The sequence below is a fragment of the Psammomys obesus genome, unplaced genomic scaffold (genome assembly GCF_907164565.1).
Source record: "Psammomys obesus unplaced genomic scaffold, mPsaObe1.curated_primary_1811, whole genome shotgun sequence".
Taxonomy (NCBI): Eukaryota; Metazoa; Chordata; class Mammalia; order Rodentia; family Muridae; genus Psammomys; species Psammomys obesus.
The window spans coordinates 24,879,990-24,901,005 of record NW_026592890.1 but is presented as its reverse complement, the minus strand read 5'-3'; the positions used below and the strand labels follow the sequence as shown (position 1 = coordinate 24,901,005).

The following is a 21,016-nucleotide window of genomic DNA, read 5'->3' as shown; positions in this document are numbered from 1 at the left end:
TCCTTGCCTGGTCTTTGCTGGTGCTTGATAAATATTGACTGACTAAATGGTTATCAGCATCTAATAAGAGAAGAGAAAAAAATCAATATTGGCTTGAAAGGTAGATTAGATAGCATTCCTCGATGCTCTCTGATCTACCTTCACAGGACAACAACAGCTCTGAGACATGGCGGTCCTCAGCAAAGGCACCTTGCCCAGCAGAGTGGCTTCAGTGTTTTCTTGCTATGCAACTGTCTTAGTTTCTTTTCCTGTTGCTCTGATAAGGTGTCCTGGCAGAGGGAATTTAAGGGATTTGGGGGCAGGGTTTTCAGTTCAAGATTATATGGTAGAAAAGTCACAGCAGCAGGAGATGGAAACAGATTCATGGTCAAGAAGCAGACAGCAGTGAATGCTTGTGCTCTGCTCACTCTCTTTAGGTGCACTCTCTGATCCTAGCCTTGGGAACAGTGCTATCCGCAGTGGGCAGGCCCTCCCACCTCAATCAACCTGACCAAGATAATCCCCCAAGGTCTGCCTGGATGTCCATCAAAGATGGTTGCAGATCTCATCAGGTTGACAGTGGAAATTAACCATCACAGTAGTCTGGGATGGCTTTTACTTGTTATCCTCCTGCCTCAGCATGGGCCAGTGTTGAGATGACCAGTGCTAAGGAAGGTTACCAAATGCCCGAGTATCTCTTCCCCATGAAGTTGGTGCTTCAGTTTTACAGCGCTGTGAAACCCCAGAACTGCTGCCCTTTAAGGAGCAGATTTTTGAAGCTCTAACCTTAGAAAACAATAATCGATAAGGACCCCTTTCCTTCTGGATGTGAAGTGGGATCACCTTGTATCGAGACACAGTTAAGGTACTGTCAGGTGGAGTCAGGTGGAATGTATCTTTGACCAGACAGTCCCCAGGGATCATTGTCACCTAGAGGACTTTTAATTCAGAACATGGCTGTTCTGGCAAGAGATCACAACCAAAGACCCTCTAGGTCTGTGTGATTTGGCTGGCAAGAAATCACATCCAAAGATCTAGGTCTGTGTGATCTGGTTGGAATACAAGCATGCCTTTAATCCAGGAGACAGAGGCAAGCAGATCTGAGTTCAAGGCCAGCCTGGTATAGAGCAAGTTTCAGGTAAAGCAGAGCTTAGGTCCAGGCGTGGTGGTACACCCCTTTAGTCCCAAACAATGAAGGTAATGTAAGTTTGCGGAAGGAAGCACCCATGTTTGAAAGTGATACCTAAGTAAGTGGCAGGAAATGTAATGAATCAGAGAAAGATTTGACAGAACAGGATATGCCCAACTCTCATGAGAAGAGAGAGGAAAGGGAAGCTACTAAAGGGGCAATGAGAGAGAGGAGGTAGTTTTACCAGGACAGTAATGGAGAGAACATAGGTGAAGACTGAATGAGCCAGGGAATGAGAAGAAGCCAGGAGATTAGAAAAGATTTCTGGAGTTAGTTTGAGGCTGAGCAGAGTAATTCAGAGGCCCAGAGAAGAGCCAGATTGAATAAGTCAGCTGGGAGAGGAGTTTGAGCCAGAACAGCTGAGTTGAACCAGCCAGCCCAGAGCTCCAAAGAACAGAAGGGTGAGCTTATTAAGCAGTAAGTCTCAGGGGCTGAAAATGTTCTTGGCCTAGGTTAGATTGTACGGAGGCTAGTAGCTTCCAGGACTAGGCCTAGGTTAGCAGACAGAGGCAGGAGGCATCCGAGACAACAGCTGAACCAGTTGGATAAGAGTTCCTTTTACAGTCACCGGCCACTGGACTTTCTTACAACGTCCTCCTGTGGTTCATGTGGCCTTAAACAAGAGCAGCTCTGTGCACACATGCCGTTAGCCTGGGCCCAATCTCATGTTCTCCCGCTCTGCCCAGACACTCAGTCTTTCCATGCTGACTGTGTTCTCTGTCCCTCACAGGGTCCCCGGTGGCGCATAGAGCTCCAGCCATGGGCAGGCCCTGCTCAGTCCCTGGATGAAGAAGCCTCAAGGTTCCTGAGCTACATCAGTACCACTCAGGTTGTGTTTCAAGCTCAAATAGGTTTGGGGATGCAAAGGTACTGACCAACCATCGCAAGAAGAGTTTGCCCTCTGGGGCTGGGAGGTTGTGAGGAACTCCTGATAGGAAGAGGGTAGAGACCCCAGTTCTGAATGGCTGCTACTCAGCTTTCTCCCCTTGCCTGGAAACAGAGAAGATGGCTTCCCTTTGCTTGCCATCTTCCCTCTAGTACTCTCACCAACCTGGAATGTTCTAATGATTCAGCCCCAAGTGTTTTAAAGAGTCACTTTAGAAAATGGCTTTGGAAAGCCATTTGAAGAGACAGATTTGTCCCTGTGAGTAGGCAGTCAAGTGTGTCACAAAACAAAACCATCATCTGGAGCTTCAGCAACTTTTCTATTTGGAAGCCTTCATCTATCTATGTGCCTCCCAGCCACAGGCTCTTGGCAGCCAGGCAACCGTGAGCTGGGCAGGGTAGCCAGAGCCTCTGAGGCGAACCACAAGACTTTAATGACCCCTGTGCTCGCTTCCCTGTCCTCGGAGCGCCCTAAGTCATTAGTGAGCTTGGCCTTTGTTAGCGGCTTAACACACACAGTAGCAGCTCCTGCCCAGCTCCAAGAATGAGTTGGAGCCAGGCCCTGAGAAGGGAAGAGAATGTTCATGAAAGTAACTCTAGGGCACTTGACACATTGATCAGCCGATTTATTCTCTAAGATTAGCCTGCAGAAAAGGCAGATCTAAGAGGAGATGGAGGCCCGGGGACACTTAGCCGTGGATGGAGAGGTGGCAGAAGGTAGAACTTTCTGAGCCTGGCAACTGAGCATAGGCTCACCCTAGGATGCTCCCTGGGGGAGGCGGGCCTGGTTGCTTAAGATAGCTGGCCCTTGGCGCTGCACTGAGCCTCACTGGCAGCAAAGCCCATAATAAAGAATGGGAAAGAGTATAGTCTAGTTTCCTGTCCCGCCCTCTGCTTTGAGAGATGCTCTTGCTATTCAGCCCAGGCTAGCCCTGAACTCCTGCTGAGGGCTGAGGTCGCAGGTGTATGCCATTGTGCTTAGCTCTTTTCCAGAGCTGTAGGAGATTAGTTTAGGTTGAAAATCTTATTTCTTACATGCGGCAGTCAGACAATCCTAGGAATTTTAATACTTGTCCCTAAACATGGAAATAAAAGCTTGTGGAATTAATTGTGGCTGATAGAATGATAAATCAGTCCCCATGTTTTACAGAAATTTATCTTATTCGGGCTGCTTTAAATTAATTCAGTGGACTTACCCAGGCATAATTAAAATATTATAATTTTAATTTTACAATTTGGCTTTACATGAAGCATAGGAGACTAGGTCTCTTAATTATAACCTAGAAACGCTCTTAAAAAGCCTGGAGAAAAATTAGAAGTATTAAATATACAAACTGAACTTGAAAATGATGAGCTCCATCCTCCAAAATCAATCCATTGAGCACAACTCTCCAAATTCCATCTTACATGTATTTTAGGTTAATTTTCTATACCTTATAATGAGGGGTACATACTTACAAGATCCTCTTGGAGCATTCTATGGTCATTTCAGACTTTTCCTGGGTCTTTCACATGAGCCATGGTCTGAGAGGGGGAAGAAAAAGTCTAGAAAGAGAAAGCATGTTCTAATGTGACTAGACTAACACTGGAACCTGATGATTGATTTTGCTTCTATGGCTGTCCCTGTTCTGATCCTGAAAAGCTTGAGGTTGGACCAAATGCCTCCAAGGCCTCCCCGTGGCTGAGTGATGTACAAAAAAATAGTTAATAGCTGTTATTACCTAAGTATTTCTGAGTGCCTATGTGGCCAGGGGATTTGGAAAGCACTTGGCTTGCAGTCTTGGCCTCAAGGATCCCAGAGATGAGTAGATACATAATTACTGGACAACGTGAGACGTGCTGTGATGGAGACATGGTGTCCGAAGCTCTGAGAGAAAGGCTTCCCACCACATTGTGATGTGGGTCTTCAGCTGGATTTCAGACTCTAACTGATACAGGAGCCTTGAAAAGCAAAGCCACAGCGCCAGAGCAGAGCAACCGTGTTTCTGCTAAACTTTGTGGGAGTCTTCACACGACAGATGCTCCCTTAAGGATGGCCAAAGCACGATGCTTTCGTGCTTTGTACATGGAGGAAAAATAAACTTGGGAAGGAACAATGGAACAAATGGACCTCTAGACCCACACAGTAAATCCCAAGGGTGCTGCCAGGAGAACTGTAGTGGAGACCTTGGCAGCCAGGATTGGGGGAGGCAGGAATCTAAGAGCTAGTGGGTGACGGAGTTGACTCTGACATTTATTCTGTCTTTTTGCAATGCCAGTGACCAAGAGGATTCAGGGCTATTTCCCAGCCGCCATACGGGTAGGGCACCCACCCCCAGAAATCTGTGTAGCCTGTTACACAGAGGAAAAGTCCAGCCAATGGCTCTCTATGAAGTGATAGTCCCTTGAGAGATGGCAGCTTGAGGTAATGACTGTACTAGTTTGGAATTTTATTGAAATGATGTGTCCTGAGTTCCTTCCGGACTCAGTGAAAGGCTTTCCATTCTTGAGAAAACTGCGATAGCTTGCAGGCCTCACCATGCTTTTGTAATCAGGAGACATTTTATCCAGGTAAAGCTCTGAGCGCTGATGGCTTTCAGGTGGGAGCTGACGCTGACTCTTCATTAGAGTCCTTCCTTCGATGACCGTTGCTCCCACCCCTTCTTTGTGCAGCGAGTAGCTTTTTGGATGCTCTGTGACTTGCGCCTCATTTAGAAATCAAGCTAACAACGGGAGCCTGCGAAACTTGCAGAATATTAACATCACGGTTACCTAAAATTTTCAGTTAGCAGCGATGAGTCACTAAGTGAATTCCACCCCCATCCTCTATGCTGCCTAAAAAAAAAAAAAAAAAAGAATCCCTCCAATCTATGTTCAAACCGGTGCAGTAAGGCCCAGCATTTGATAAGTTAATGGCTGAATTTTTCACATTATCTGTACAAAAAGCCTGTATTGATCACCTGCCCACAGGCTGGCACACTGCTGGGCTCTGGGATCTCTCAAACCTTAATGAAATGCCTCTCTCTAATGGTAAGTAGGATGTAAGAGAGGCATCTAAGGGAGGGTGAGCATGTGGGTGGGCATTAGACAGCCACGGGCATGGTTCTCTATGCATAGTGATGCTCTTGGTGGCAAGATTAGGATCCTGATTTTTTTTTTTTTTTAATGAAACATCAGAGGCTCTGGCATTTGACTCAGCTATGCAGAGTATCAGTTCCAGTTTAATTAGCCACATTGTTTTTCATTCTTCACATGGGAGGCCCTGACCACCCTACAGAGTTCTGCAGTGAATGGTACAGTGAACCGCTAACAGGAAATGGTTAAATCGCAAGCGCTTGCTCGGCTTTGAAGGAAGGCTCCAAAGCCAGCTTTTTTTACGGCAGCCTCCACACCATATGCCTCCAGGAAGGAAGCCTCTCAGTAGAGTTCATCTAAGCGACATGGCTCTTCTAAATTAGCACACAAACAAAATGCTTTAAATTCCATTTTTCCATTACTGCCCATCTCTAATCTGTTATTTATCCAATTACCTACCCATCTACTTGTAAAAATAACCTAAGGAGTCAGGCTCCGGAGACCAGGAGACACATGTTGGAATTTTGCAGCATTGAATCAATAGTATATATTATATTTGTATGCTCTCTCTCTTTCTCACACACACACATACACACACAGAAAGAGAACGAAAAATTCATTTTTGCCTTTGAGCAAAAATGAATAACGTAACCATATAAATGTACAGTTAATTTTTAAAGGATCCTTGCCAAAACTCCCCAAATTTTAAAATTCTTTGCCACATGCAGCTCATGTGTTGGTAGAATTGGTATCCAAGCTTTGGGGATACAAAATGAAATAGAAATGCATTAGATCTCTTTAAGCTAAATAAATTAAAAACATTTCACAAAAACATCATTTTTTTTTTCCTGGAGTCTATTTGCCTTTGTCCAGACTTAAATTACTTTATATGGCTAAAATTACAAGGGGAATTAAGCAGGCAGAGGGTATAATTACTTCAGCTGGAGCTTAGCTCGAAAGTTGCTGTCCTCACTCATTTCGCTTGCAAGCGAGTTTATTGAAACCTTGGCTATAAATCTTAACCAGAAAGTTTGAAAAAAAATCAATATTTAATTAATTTTTAGGAGCAGGATTTTATGGAGGACTTCTAGTTATTTTCCAAAAATGAATGACTGTCGGTAAGACGGTTCATGAATGGTTAGAAGTAGACAATTCTTGTGCTGTATCTTTTAGATAAAAGAGGAAAGGGAGTGGAAAAGACCGTCTCTCTGATAGGAGAGTATCTCTGCAAGATAAAATCATGGGATGAGAGAGAAAAAAAAAAACGTGATTAGATAAAGTGCAATCATACTAGAGAGGATCCTGGAGTAGGGGTTCTCAACCTTCCTAATGCTGCAACCCTTTAGTACAGCTCTTCATGTTGTGGTGACATCCCCAGCCATAAAATTGTTTAGTTGCGGCTTCATAACTGTAAATTTTGCTACTGTTATGAATCGAAATGTAACTATCTGATATGCCAGATATCTGATTCGATTCTGTGAAAGGGTCATTTGACCCCTCTGGAACAGCTGCCCTAAACCATGGCAGTGGTTCAGGAGGAGCAACTGCACCGTGACTCATGCCCTGAGGTCCTTGTTTTGAGGGGCCCCTGGTTAATTGTTGATGACAACCTTTCTGTTCTTTGTTGTGTGTGGGGGGGGCGGGGGGTTGTCGAAGAGGATGCCGTCTTCAGTTGAAAGCTCTGGCCCGGGTCTAGTCTCTTTCCTTAACTTTCTAAGATTCAGGCTAGAAGACCATGCCAGGCATTTTATAGAAGGCCAAACCCTCCACTAAACTCGAAGGATGGCCTGTCTAAGCCCTGCCTCCTTTTGGGGGGCTTCTTAGATGACCTGTTCCCAGGGGTCTTGGTACCTTGCAAATCTGGAGCAAAAACCAGAACCTGCCCCACCCCCCTCTCCTCCACTCCCACACTACCCTCCTTTTGCCCCCTGCAAATCCATCAGGTGGTTCTGTAGCAGGGCAACCACACTTTAAGCAGCGCTGTGGAAGAGGCCGAGGTGGGGTTTTGATGTCACCAGAAAAGCAATAGAACATATTCTGTGTGTCATCATAGAGGGTCTTAGAGAGAAGTGTCTGAGAGTGTCTAATCTTCAGAGTAGAGCACTGCCCTGGAGCAAAAGGCTCAGACTTAGGCAACCCAGGACCCACAAAAGTGCTCTTGTCTAACCAGCCTCCTGCAGGAGTTCAAGGCACAGACACAGAGCTCCGAGTGAATACCCAGGTTCAAGACGCAGCGACTTTCTCAGGAGTAGGTCAGTTCTGGCCAATTAGATTGGCAGTGCCCCTGGGTGGGTGAAGAGGAGCAGGTGGGCAGACAGAGGGTAGGTGGGCACAATTTCCCCTTCTCTCTGGCCAAACCGCAGAAGATGAACTGGACAAGTCCATATCCTGATGTGTTCCGTCACTGTCCGTGCTCTGTAGTTGTTGCTTCAGAGGAGATTCGCTTCCATTTTCCAATGACTGATTTCCCGTTTGAAAAGTGGCTAGAGACAGAGAGGTGGAAAGACACTGAGTTGAAAGGGGAGGAAATTGAATGCTTTCACTTTTTGTTGTTGTTGTTGCTTTATTTATTTATTTATTTATTTATTTATTTATTTATTTATTTATTTATTTATTTATTTATTTATTTATACCAGATCTCATGCAACTTAGGTGAGCCTCAAGTTCCTTATGTAGCTGAGGAAGCCTTGAACTCTTGATGCTTTTGTCTCCACCTCGCCAGTGCTGGAATTAAAAGCACCTGCCACAACCCTTGGCTGTTTTTACTTTTGTTTATTTATCTGGAGATTTTATTTATTTTTATTTCATGCGTGTGATAGTTTACCTAATGTATGTTTGCGCATCGTGTGCATGCAGTGCCCACCGACACCAGAAGAGGGCGTTGGATCCTCCGGGACTGGAATTAGGAGCCATCATGTGGATGCTGGAAATTGAACCCTGGTCCTCTGGAAGAGCAGCCAGTACTCTGAACCACTAAGCTATCTCTCCAGCCCGATTTTGCTTTTAAGTGTGTGTGTGTGTGTGTGTGTGTGTGTGTGTGTGTGTGTGTGTGTGTGTATAGATGTGCCTGCTCGCACACTGCTTATTTGCCTATAATGTTCATATGGAGGGCAGAGGCTGATATCAAATGCTGTCTTCCATTGCTTTCCTTTTTTTATTTTATATTTTATTTATTTATTTTATTCTATATTTTATCTATCTATCTATCTATCTATCTATCTATCTATCTATCTATCTATCTATTTATTTATTTAGACGGGGTCTTTCATTGAACCCAAAGCTCACAATTCCGCTAGACTAAACCGGCTATGGGGCCCTCTGTGATAATGAGTGCTTGAGCTACATACAGACACTATTGAAGATTTTTCAGCAATCATTTTACCCACTGAGCCATCTTGCCAGCCCTAGAATATTTTCTGAAGAAAAAACAATTTCCTGCTGTTGTTTTTCCAGTGAAGGAAAGCAGTGAACCTCAGAGCTGTGTTTGGAGTGCTCTTTTGTCCCCCATGTGATGGCTTGGAGAGTTTTGAGGGATGATGAGGAAGGGACTTTGGTCACTCAGTATGGCAAATGTCTGGGACTCAACTGTTTTCTTCTAGTCCATCAGCCCCAGCTGTGCGCAGTACCAGCCTCAGACCCGAGCCATTCTTCTTATGAAGTTCATCTGCTTAATGAGCATTTGGAATTAGAGGTTTCTTTCAGCTTAATTTACACTTGCATTCCCTTTGGTTCTTTTCATCTAATCTCGATGCGTGCTTTAGGAGAAGGGCATGGGTGAGCTGGGCAACACTTTCCGGTCTGGGGCTCCTGCCCTGCTCGTCCAGGAGGCAGCTTGTTAGAGGTCATTACAAAGAATCCCATCTTCTCAGCAGGAACTTCGCTTGTCAGAGGATCAGCTGTGCACCTGGATAACACAGGCGACTTTCCTGGCCTCAGTGGTCCCACCTTATCTGCCTGCAATCGGGCACAGGTGACCTTGGGCTCTTGCTCCCAAGAGCAAGCGTGCAACACTCTTGCAGTAGGCACACTGCCCAGCCCTCAGTCCAGATTTAATCAGTTCATCTTAATCTTAATCAGTTCATCCCCCAGACTAGCCAGACCAGCAGACCTCCCTGTACTGCCTCCGGCTCCCGCCTCCAGCCCATCCTGGTCCCCAATTTGCAATCTGGGCAGATGGCCACTGCAAGCCCTTAATTTCCCTTCAAACCCGCACCGAGCCTTCATGAGGTTGCTTCTTATCTGGCACGTAATTGAAATTCCTCTGAACATTTTTCGGCTGTCTTGTGGTTCCCTGGGGAGGAGAGTAGTTAGCAGTGGAGGACACATCTCTGCTATTGCTGTTTTCAGGAGTGTGGGGGGGGGGGGAAAGCAGTTAAGTCTCTACCTGCCATTTATCATCCAACGTTGTTTTAAATTATTCATATCGATTTCCAATCCTTACAGATTGCATGCGATCACATGGGTACAGACAGCTTGGCTGCTGACTCCAGCCCTGCAACGAAGCCCTGGCTGGTGTGTCTTGATGACAGGTTTGGCTTAGCTCATCAAATCCGCGACAAGCGGTGCCGCCTCTACTCTTTAGGGTAAGATTTTTTTTTTTTTTCTTTTTTTAATAGCTGAGGCCTTTTCAGTGACAACAGGGATGGCAGGTGCAGGAGCTGGGATTTGTCTCAGGCCTCCGAATCAGGCTGACTCCCTCCCATGCGGCTGGCAGATCTCCTGGCTGGAGCCACTTTTTCACCCGTTCTGCTGGTATTAAGGCAGCAGCTTCCGTTGTTCTCCACGTGAGGAGGATCCCCTTGGAGAAACCAAAGGCTCCCAGTGTGAACCAGAGTACTTTTGTTAGAGAGAGAAAAACACCAATAGCTGTAGCGAGGAAAAGAGTATGCCAGAAATGCTAGACACAGACATGAATGATCTGAGACAGATAACAGACACTGTTTTTTGTTGTTGTTGTTGTTGTTGTTTGTTTTGTGTGTGAGACAAGAGCAAGAGAGCATGTGTGAGTGTGTGTGTGTTGTACCAGTGATCAGTCTATATATAGCTTTGTATTTAGCAAAATAAAGGGAATTCATAGAAAAACCATGTGATTTTTGCCAAAAAAAACCAAAAAACAAAAAACCTTAGTTATACAGGTTGAAAATGACCTCTATGTGTTCTGTAGAAGAATGGATATGAGGTAAGGAGACCTTTTCCCTACATCTAACTACAAGCACTTTTGTAAACTCTGGAACTTGCAAATGTGTCTCAGGTTTCTGTCACTATGGTGTACCGTCATGACCAAAAGCAACTTGGGGAGGAAAGGGTTAGTTAAGCTTACAGCTCCACACCACAGTTTACCCAGGGAGTCATGAAAGGAGCTTGAGGCAGGAACTGAAGCAGAGGCCTGCTCAGCCTGCTCTCCTTCACAACCCTGACCTAACTGCCTGGGGATGGCACCTCCCACAATGGACATGGCCCTCTCGCATCCATCCCTAATTAAGAAAATGCCCTGCAGGCTTTGCCGACATCCTGATCTTATGGAGACATTTTTTCAGTTGAGGTTGGTTCCTTCTCAGGTAACTCTAGCCTGTGTCAAGTTGACAAAACCCACAGAAAACAAAACAAAACCAACCAGGACAAAATGATACCTGTCTGAAAACAAAGCAGGGGGGAATGATTTCTGTTCGGAGCGCTCTGTTCAGTAGACTATTCATAGAAGCCAAGCAGGTTCTCAGGTTAGCGGATTGTAGCATTTTGAAAGCAAATACAAAGACCCTAATCGAGTCTGTCCCTCACTTGACGGTATTGGTTATGTCAAGGGTTGTTTGAGAAGGGGACTCTGGCTGTGTGTGGAATGGGGCTTGAGTGGTCAGACAGGAGCTGGGCACCAGTCTGTAAGAACTGAGGCCTTCTTGGAAGCCACCGCCTACGCTTTAAGACTGTAGGAAGGAATTGGAGGTCCTGATAGCAGAGTTTGTTTTATGTCACTTTACAAATCTGTGAAAGTAGGTCAAAAAAATAATTGCATAGTATAGCATATGTCATCTTGATCCTATTTCCTGGTTCCAAACCTCCTTTATGTTCTTTCTCCTTAGCATTTTACATTCCATAATAATTTCATTTAAAGCTTATAACTGAATAAAAGAAAACTTGGGAAGTTATTTAGGGCGTGTTTTGAAATTCTTTCCCCTCCTTATACTTCCAAGCTGTTAGGTAAGATGGTTCTGTAGCTAGATTTCAGATTATTACACAGAGAAAAATTTTTATTTCCTTTCATTTACATTCAAAATTAGCTTTGCAAAATGCAAATGAGAACTTCTGAATTACCCTGGAAACAGAAATGAACAGATTATAAGGGTCAATATTTGATGAAAAACATGAAAGCTTTTATTACAAACTGCAATCTAGCTTGGGCATGGTGGTGCACACCTTTGATGGAGGCGCTCAGGGGGTGGAGGCAGGTGGATCTTTGTGAGCTCAAGGACAGCCAGTCCTGTCCCCAAATGAGACCCTGTCCCCCCAAATCAAAACAAAGTAAATAAACAAAGAACCCCCAAACCAAATCAAAACAAGACAAATCCCCCCACAGACAAGTGGGGGCGGGGAGAAAGACAGAAAAACTGGAATCTAAAGAATATACTTGTGTTTTTTAAAAAAAAAATGGCCCTTGGATTGTGGGCCGTGGGTAAGGATGGTGAGTGGCTGTGACTTGGGGCCTGGGATCTAGATGCCCCTCCTGATGAACTGCTTGTTGCTGGACAAGCAGATTGCTGTTCGCCATCTCAATTGATGCTGAGAGGAGAGGCACAAACCATGGTTCTGAAGCGAAGAACCACTGCAGGGCAGGGAGTGCTGGGCCTGGGTGACCAGTGTCTGGGAGTGTTGGGACAGCTGTGTGACAAGTGGGGAGGGGGGGTGGATGAGGAATCTGTGGCCTCTCATTCACAAGTGCAAGTGTGTGTCTGAGCTCCAGAGAAGGGCGGTAATGATGCTGTAAATCTGCCGGAGCCAGGGGTTCCCAAAGATACAGGTGCGGCTGGGGGAATCATCCTGGCATGGGGATCCGGGGGACAGAAGACAAAGGCTGATGGCCTCGTGTCTGGTGTGCCCCATCCTCTCTCCTCCACCCTCATCCCGGAAGCAAGTGTTGCCCCTGCTGTCTCTCTCCCATCCGAAGTGTCTCTGCTGGGAGTCAGAATTTCATATTCCACAGTGGATGCAAAAAGACAGAACTGCCTGGTGCGATGCGTTCTATCAAAAACTTAACTGGGGTCCCTTCCAGTTTTCAAAGAGTGGGGAGTAGGCCAGCGAACACACAGGAAGGGATGAGAAAAAGGAAGGTAAATGTTGTAGAGAAGGAAAAGAAGAAAAAGAAAGAGAACTGGAAAAAAGAAAGAACAGGTTGTGGGTTTAGAGGGTAGTTTACACCTTACAACTTGAGACAGAATCTTCGCAGCAAGTCTTGCTGTGTAGACAGCGATGGGGGCATCGTCCAGATGTGGTGGAGATCAGAGAAGAAAGGAGTGGCACACAGAGAGAAGTCGACTCGTTTATTTTCATGCCAGCGACTGCGTTTTAGGGGTAGAGCTGCGCATGGAAAGGAAGATGAGGAGAGACAAGGCGGAAACCCGCTATCTGTGTCTCCGCTCGCTCTGTGTGAAATTACACTCTTTGGTTTCAAGATATGATTTCTTGGTGTAAGACAGAAGATTTCCTGAGACACACATGGTGAGGCAACACCGAGCCAGTGTTTTAGACGGAAAACCTGCAATTTCTGGTGGCTGGGAGCACTTTAAGAGGAATGAATGAGCCTCACAGAAAATTCATTTGCTTTCAGAATATGTGAATGAGGAAGGAGAAGATTGTGGCTCTCAGTGGTTCTAGACACTTTCTGCCTGAGCAGTGTGTCTGTGGTCTGAATGCCGTAGACACACTGCATATCTGTTTATGCTATGTGTAATATCTATGCTTTATATATAAAAAGAAGACATGCGTGGTCACACACACATACACACACACACACACACACACACACACACACACACTCCCTAAATTTCATTTTATTCCTTTGGGAGTGGTATTGTTTTGAAAATACATGGCTTTTATTTGTTTTTAAGATAAGGTTTCACTGTATAGCCCCAGATATTCTGGAATGCAGACCAAGCTGGCCTCAAACTCACAGAGATCCTCCTGCCTCTACCTCCTGAGTACTGGGATTAAAGGCATATATCTCCATGATTGGCTTCCTGTTTTACTTGAAAATTTGAAACTTTGCCATGTTATCAACACAAGAAACAATAAGTATAAAATATTTTATTAACTACTCTCTTTGTGCTTTAAGACCCTCCCCCAGCACTCAGAAGCAGTTTGCAGGCGTAGCCTGCCACCTGGCCAGAGCGCCTCCCTTGATCCTGCCAACGGCTCCCACTCTGGAGGAAAACACTTCCCACGGCTTCCAGACCTCTCCTCTCAGTCATGAGGACTTTTCTGACCCGTATTATAGATTTATTTTTATTGTTTTCAGCTTTTTAACAGTTTTATCTACATAGAGCTCACATGCCTAAATGCACAAGTTGGGGGTTTCTTTTAGCCGAGACACTTAAATTTCAAACATTTTCATCACCCTCTCCTCCCCAGAGAGCTCTGGGTCCAATATATATCACTCTCAGTTTCCCTCCAATCTTTATCTCCCCAATTCTTCAGGCCCCCCCGCCCCCATGCCCTGGCCTTACACAAACACTAAGGTGACTTTCTGTGTTTAGAGTCACCTATGCTGACCATTTCATGTCAATAGAATCATATAACAAGTACCATCTTGTGCGGTTGTCTCTAACAATGTTTCCATAGTTCACTTAGAGTGTAAGATGTATCTACTCCATTACTCTTTAGGGTTGGGTCATACTCCAATGTGTGGAAACACCGCCTGTTTCTTCACCCATCAGTAGATGGACATGGTTTCCCCTTTTTCGTTATGGTGGATGCTGAGATGAGTGTTGCTGTGTAATTTTTGGGCCCACATCTTTTGTTTGATCTTGAATATATACTGTTTTACATCCCCAGTGATAAATAGTCTTTGACTATTCCAATTTTTCCTGTCAACGCCGTATTGGATGTTGGGATGGGGCATCTCACTGTGGCTTCAAACTGCCTTTCTCTACTGAGTCATGATCCCGAGTGTCTTTTCACACCCTTATGCTCTAAGATTTTGAGTCCCAGGGAACATAAAATCCTCTTACTCTGTACACTCAAAAAAAAAAGAAAAAAAAAGAAAAAAAGAAAAAGAAAACCCAAAGGCTAACCAAGGAGCTGCCATCATCCATTCCTTTTACCTTTTGTGGTATATGAGAGCACGTGGTGGCCATACATAAGTTCATGTACTTGAAGTACACCTGAAGTTAGTGCAAAGAGCACTCGTGTACAACTTTCAAAAGAAAGTACTCCCCTCTCAAGAGCTCTTGGTGCCATCTACCAGGAAATCACTGTGAAGGTGGTTCTGTGGGACGGGAACATCCTATAGTTCTTTAGTGTATAACCCACACTGCCGCGTGAGGGAACCTGGTTGCTTTCCTCTGAGACATCAGAGAAGGAGGGCCAACGTGGGTGTCCTGATATAGTCTACTTTTGGGGACTTAGCCCTGTAAGCCTTGCCCTTCTTCAAGACTTGAGAGTCTCTTGAAAGTGCTCTTTCCTCATCAGTACCCCATGAGCGCCCTTGTCTCAAGGACAGTTAGGCTGTTTGTCCTCATGTCCAGTGGATGCTTTGCTCATGAATAGCATCCTATGAATACTCATTCACATACAGGAGCAAGTCAGAGTATTGAAGCCTGCCGCGTACCACATCTGAACACTGCTGTATATCCTGGGAATCGCAGACCTCACATAAAGTTTTCTATCACTGAGGGCAGCGTTGCAGGTCTGCCTGTCACCACTGTCTGCAGCACAGGAGAGTCAGCAGCAAGCAAGGCCAACTCAGCCTCGCTCTCTGAAAAGTGATAACTTTCTAGGCTTGGAGAAGAATGTTCCTCCAGAGCCCCGTGTCCCAGGTCACCTGCAGTGAAGAAGAGAATCCATAGAGCATGTGTTTTGGAGGTGTGGGATGTGGATTCCATTCCTAGTTCTATTGTATTGTGCAATAGCTTGACTCTCCCTCTTGCTTTTTACATGTGTCATGACACTTGATAAATGCAAACCTAAGCCTGGAAAAGGCATCATTTTAAATACACAAAAGGTAGACCTGCACACACTAGGTAAATGAGCATAGCTTATGCCTTCCCAAATAGCACATTAAAATTAAGTGGTGTGGAAATGCCATGGTGAAACCCATCATTCTGTAGTCTAAGTACACTAATTGTGATGGTAAATCTCATCAGTTTGAGTGGATTGGAGCACCCCTTGGGCATTAGTACAGCACATCTCTAGGGGTATCTATGAGGCTGCTTTTAGAGCAGAAGGTCTCTGACCTGAATGGATTAAGCTGCTGATGGATTCAAGGTGTGAATAGAGTGTTGGGAGGTGGTGGAAAGGTGGAAGGTGGGACCTAGTCAGAGGAATAAGTCCTCGGGTGGGGGGTGTCCTGGGGTCTCTGCCTTGCCCTGGCCCCTTCCTGTCACTGCTCTATTCTGCACCCCGCCCGCCATACTGTGAGCTGTTCCACCATGCCTTCCCCTCTGAGATGAGATGAAACCATAAGCTGGAATCAAAAGTTAATTTCTTTAAGTTATTCTTCTAAGTATCATTTTTCCACAGCTACAGGCTAAAATACTGCTAAGAAATTAAAAAAAAAAACACATTAAATAGATTGAGCAAAAGTAAGATCAGTTAATGAGTATTACAAATTACAAATAGTTTCAGGCCACCTGATATATCATATAAAATATCTCTATCATGTAATGGTTAGCTTACATAGGTAAGCATGTGCTTCTAATAAGTTATAATAGAGACCATCCCTGTATATGCGTAGAAAAATTCTAGAAAGATACAGAAATGCTACTAAGCATGGTAATCTCTAGAAGTTAATGGTTACAATTTCTAGGGTTAGAAAATTTTTCATTTTCTCTGCTTTCTTATCTTTGTTGTTGTTGTTTTTCTATGTGTGGGACTAGAATATAAGAAACTAGTTTAAGGGACAGGGTTGTAGCTCAGATGAGCAGAGTGCTTATCTGGTATGCATAAGGCTCTGGGTCTGATCCCTAGCATATGAAGTGAGAGAGGGAGGAAGGGAGGGGTGGGGGAGGGAGAGAGGGTTTTGAGTGTGTTTTACAGAAGGAAGAAAGCAGGGAACAAGCCTTCTCAGGCAGAAGACATGGGGCTGTTGAATCTTTCTAGCTAAAGCAGATTAACGAAGTCTCGTTGAGGAATATCATGAGCTGACTGACATGTCAAGGTGCCTAGTGATGAAGACAGCAACGTAATGGGGTGAAGAATAAGGCAAACAGGATGACTTGAAAGTTTTAGGCAGGTGATTTCTGCACTGAGAGCTGACTTTAGTTAACTAAAACTGCTGAATGATTGTTGTCTCCTGTTTTTGTGTATGCCCAAATTACACAACAGTCTGGAGTAGTTGTCTGAGAGAATGAAGTTCTTCTGTGCTAGTTTGGGTTTGGTCAAGTATCACAGACGTTCTATGGGATTGTTCAGTCCTAAATCACGGCTTTGGGACTAAGCATGGTCATTCAGACGTGTATTCCATGCAGTAGGAAAGCTGAGGTGGGGAGGGCAGGGGGATTGAGAGTTCAAGACCAACCTGGGCTGTGTAGCAAGTCCCTCTCTCAAAAAAGCATAGAAAATTTGGCATAGAAGTCTTAATTACCATTAAAAGCTTCACTGTCTTTTGGTAATGTCATGTTTTTCATTCAAATTGGTGCTTTAACCAATGTGGCTCTTCTTACACTCAGTAAGACATTTTTCTTAGCAGCTCGGTGTCTGTAAGTACGTGGACTGTTTACATGACATACTCCCTACTAGCTGCTTAGGTGTAGCGTACTCATTATTTCTTCCCCTTATGGATGTGAACTTAGGTATAGATTCTTTCTCCGGGCTCTGGATATAGTACAAGCACATACATTTGCCTTTTTTTTTTCTTTAACTACACTCCTTCAAAGTGCACTTTATTTGAAAGAACACGCAGCTGTCTACAAGTCCAGTGTCGTGCTTAGCAGCTTAGCACCGAGAAAACACATTAGTGCCTTAGCAGACTGTAACTCCCCGCAGGCCTATCCTTTCTGGTCTATGATGAGAAGTTTCTCCTAAGACGAATGGATATTCTTATTTTTCTTAAAAAATATAAACCTTGTTTCATACAATATATTCTGATCACAATTTCTTTTCTTCCTTTCATCCTACTTCCCTACCCATCCAACTCCACCTCTTCTTTCTCTCTCTTTAGGAAACAAACAGCTAGATAAAAACAAACAAATAAACAACAATAATAATAAAAAAACCAACCACAAAGAAAAACCACCGTAAGTACAGAGACACAACACGAAAACAAAACCCATAAAAACACAAGATTGACATTATAATATACAAGCAAAAAAACCCAAAAAACCAGTAAGGTAAAAAACAAACAAGCAGACAAAACAAAACAAGAAAACCCAGAAGCAATATGAAACAAACAAAAATCTTCAAAAACACCTTGACTTCATTGTGGATTGGCCGTCTATGCTGGCCATGAGACCGGGCCCACTCTCTGCACATTGTCCAGTGGTGAGTCTCTGTATCGGTTTCAATCTCCTCTAGGAGAAAGCTTCTGTGGTGGTGACTGAGTGAAACACTGCTCAATGGAGACAGTGGAATGTCACCTGCAGTCATTTTATTGCTATGATCCTCAGCAAAACAAAAGTATTTGGTTTTCCGCTATGTCCGTGGCCTATTTAGTCTCAGGTTCTATACCACCTAACCTATGTTGGAATGGGTTTCATCTTAAGGAGCAGGCCTTCAATTCGATCAAAGAGTGGTTGGTTACTCTGATAACATTTGTGCCATGCTTGCCCAAGCCTATCATGCAGGCAAGCCACCACTGTCGATCACAGGGTCTGTGCTGGGTTGATGCTTACCTTTCTTTCCTGGGAGCATGCGGGATACTTCCAGCAGCATGAACACTCGTTAGGAGGGGTGAAGGCCCTAGTTAGGCACCAGCCTGACTTTTCCGCGTTCAGTGAGATATGTAAGTGTTGTCTTTAGAAATGAGGCTTTACCATTAGTTTTTGGAGAACAATTGATGGTTTGGACAATGACCTGAGTTGTTTGAGGTTTCCATGGGGTCCCTCAATTAGCTGTAATCCATTCCTGGAACTGAGGATTTCACTCCATGACAAATGATGTCTCGTTGGGGCGTTGGTTATTTTATTTGGTGACTCCAGTTATATTTATTTTACATATGTATATGCTTTTGAAACTTCTACTGTAGGAGGCTTCTATATAACCTCAAATGGCCCTTAGTGTTGGTTGTCTCTCTCTCTCTGTATTCTCTTTTTATAACCTCTTCTTCCCTCCCCTTTTCTGTTTTATCTTCCTGTTCCAGTTTCTCCTCTGTTTTTTTTCCACAACTATATATTCTGTTTCTCCTTCTTTGGAATGCCATACCCCACCAGTCTCTTACTCTCTACCTAGCCTCTGTGGTTTTATAGATCACAGTGTGCCTATTGAAGTTAGTGGATATTTTTTATTTGCTCCATTGTTAATATAACTTACAACTTAACTACAGCATTCTCACAGGTGCCTACATGTTTAGCTAGCGATTTTGTGATCTGTGTTTGGCAAATAAGTTTTATTTTATTCAGAGGCGTTGACCTACAGTGTATGAGTGTGTGTGTGTGTTTATGTATAGAGCACGCGTATGTGAAGTTCATTGAATGTGTACATTAGACATGTTTTAAAACGGAAAGCATGATGTCACTAGGAAGAGCGGCATTAGAGTTGTCAATTTGTTCATCTAACTTTGCTTCATTATATATATGTGTGTACACACACACACACACACACACACACACACACACACGATTGATTTTCTTTCTCTGGTCTCTAGGCTGGGAAGCGATGACACACACTTTGAGGTGAGCATGGCCAATGATGGATGTGAAGTTCATCGCTTTGATCCTAGTGTCAAATCAGCCCATGTTCTGGAGAGCCAGCGCCTCTGGCACCACCGCCTGTCCATCGACTGGCGGGATCCGCATCCGGCTGTGGCTGCTCAGAAGCCCCACAGCAACACCAGAAAACTGGGAAGCGTTTTGAATGAATTTGGGCATTACAAGGTGAGACTTCTTATTTGATTTCACAATTCGATAAAGTGAGTGAGCCTACCAGTTTAAAAAAAAATGAGGACTGAGGCTGACACCATTGGACACTGGAAGTCTGAAGGCTTAGTTTTTCAATCTTGAGGGTCACCCAACATTATCTGTAGAATTGACATGTAGACATGATGTTTTGGTTATGCTAGAGCTGTTTACATTTTAGAGCTGTTTTAGTTTCTGCTAAGGAATGCTAAGCCTTGGCCAAGATGAGACAAGAGGCGAAGAAGTTGACTCCTGACAGAGACTTCAGCATACTATTCCTGCTTAGGAGTTTATCTAAAATTTTTGGAAAGACAAACTGCTTATTTCAGCCTTGAATATCCAAAAATAACTATTCCCATGCTCCTCTTTGGTAAGACACTGATTTTGTATAATATTCCTCAAGTTACTTGCTGTTTTGAGACTTTTGGCTCTTAAAGTGCAAAAAATACATGTAGCTTTGGGTAAAATCTACTTTATAAAATTGAATGGGAGTCATGTATATTGCAATTTATATAATTATGTCAAAGGATATAAAATACATGCAAATACTCCATTGTGGAGGAATATCATAAAGAAACTCAATCTCTGAGCAATGTTCCTTGAACCCAGGTTTTAGCATCCAGTACCCCAGCTAACTGATGCTAAAAGAGCATCTGTCAAAAACTGCAATTGTCTTTTTTTTTTTTTTTTTTTTTTGGTGTCTATCTCTCATTGAGTTTGGCCTGGCTTAGCCTATGGTTCCTAGCCTGGGGTGCCATGGAACTTAAAACACATCAGAATAGGAGTCTACCTGTGAGACAAAGTATGGGAACTTTAAGTTTTAATTGGCTTATTGATCTTTAAAAAAAGGACTTTTCCTATGCATTACTCCTTTTCCTTTCTCTCTTCTCTTCCTCCTCTTCTTTGTAAAAAATAAAATAAAATAAAATAAAATAAAATAAAATAAAATAAAATAAAATCCCTGTCTTATTTAGGATTCCTATTGCTGTGATAAAATACAATTACAAATACACACACACACACACACACACACACACACACACACACAAGTTGTGGAAGAAATGGTTTATTTCCCCTTACAATTTGTGGTTCATCATCCAGGGAAGTCAGGATAGGAACTCAAGGCAGGAGCCTAGGGGCAGGAGCTCATGTAGCTAGAGGTCGTAGAAGAATACTTTCTATGTGGTTGGCTTGCTCAGCCTGCTTTCTTACGGTACCCAGGACCACCAGCCCAGCAGTGGTACCACCCACGGCAGGCTCTGGGCCTTCCCACACCAATCATCAATGAAGAAGATGCACCAAGGCTTCCTTACAGGCCAGTCTGGTGGGAATGTTTTCTCAGTTGCGGTTCCCTCTTTCTAAATGACCCGTGTCAAGTTGACCCAAAGCTAGCCAGCACACTCCCTTTAATCAGACAGTCAGTTTCAAGATCAACCTTAAGGAATGTATTGTTCTTATAACATGGGACTAGCTACTGGTTTGAGTTTTGTTTCTGCCACCAAGAGTAACCAGCACCCAGAGCCGGGAATCACCAGCACCCAGTAGCTGGGAATCTTAACGCTTCCTACCTCAAATGTTTCGGGTAAAATCTCTGAACAGAACTTTTCTTCTTCTTCTTCTTCTTCTTCTTCTTCTTCTTCTTCTTCTTCTT

General features: G+C 44.0%; 1 protein-coding gene across 2 annotated transcripts in view; it reads left to right on the top strand.

The window, feature by feature from the left end:
- Window positions 1-21,016, top strand: part of Mettl24 (methyltransferase like 24) — a 103,743-nt gene that overhangs the window by 30,752 nt on the left and 51,975 nt on the right. The window contains exons 2-4 of one of the 2 annotated variants that reach the window (XM_055616053.1): window positions 1,899-1,997; window positions 9,551-9,690; window positions 19,116-19,344. In XM_055616053.1, the coding sequence (XP_055472028.1) occupies window positions 1,899-1,997; window positions 9,551-9,690; window positions 19,116-19,344 (468 nt within the window). Of the gene's footprint in view, window positions 1-1,898; window positions 2,036-9,550; window positions 9,691-19,115; window positions 19,345-21,016 lie in introns of those variants that run through there. The other variant, XM_055616054.1, reaches the window with a different exon arrangement.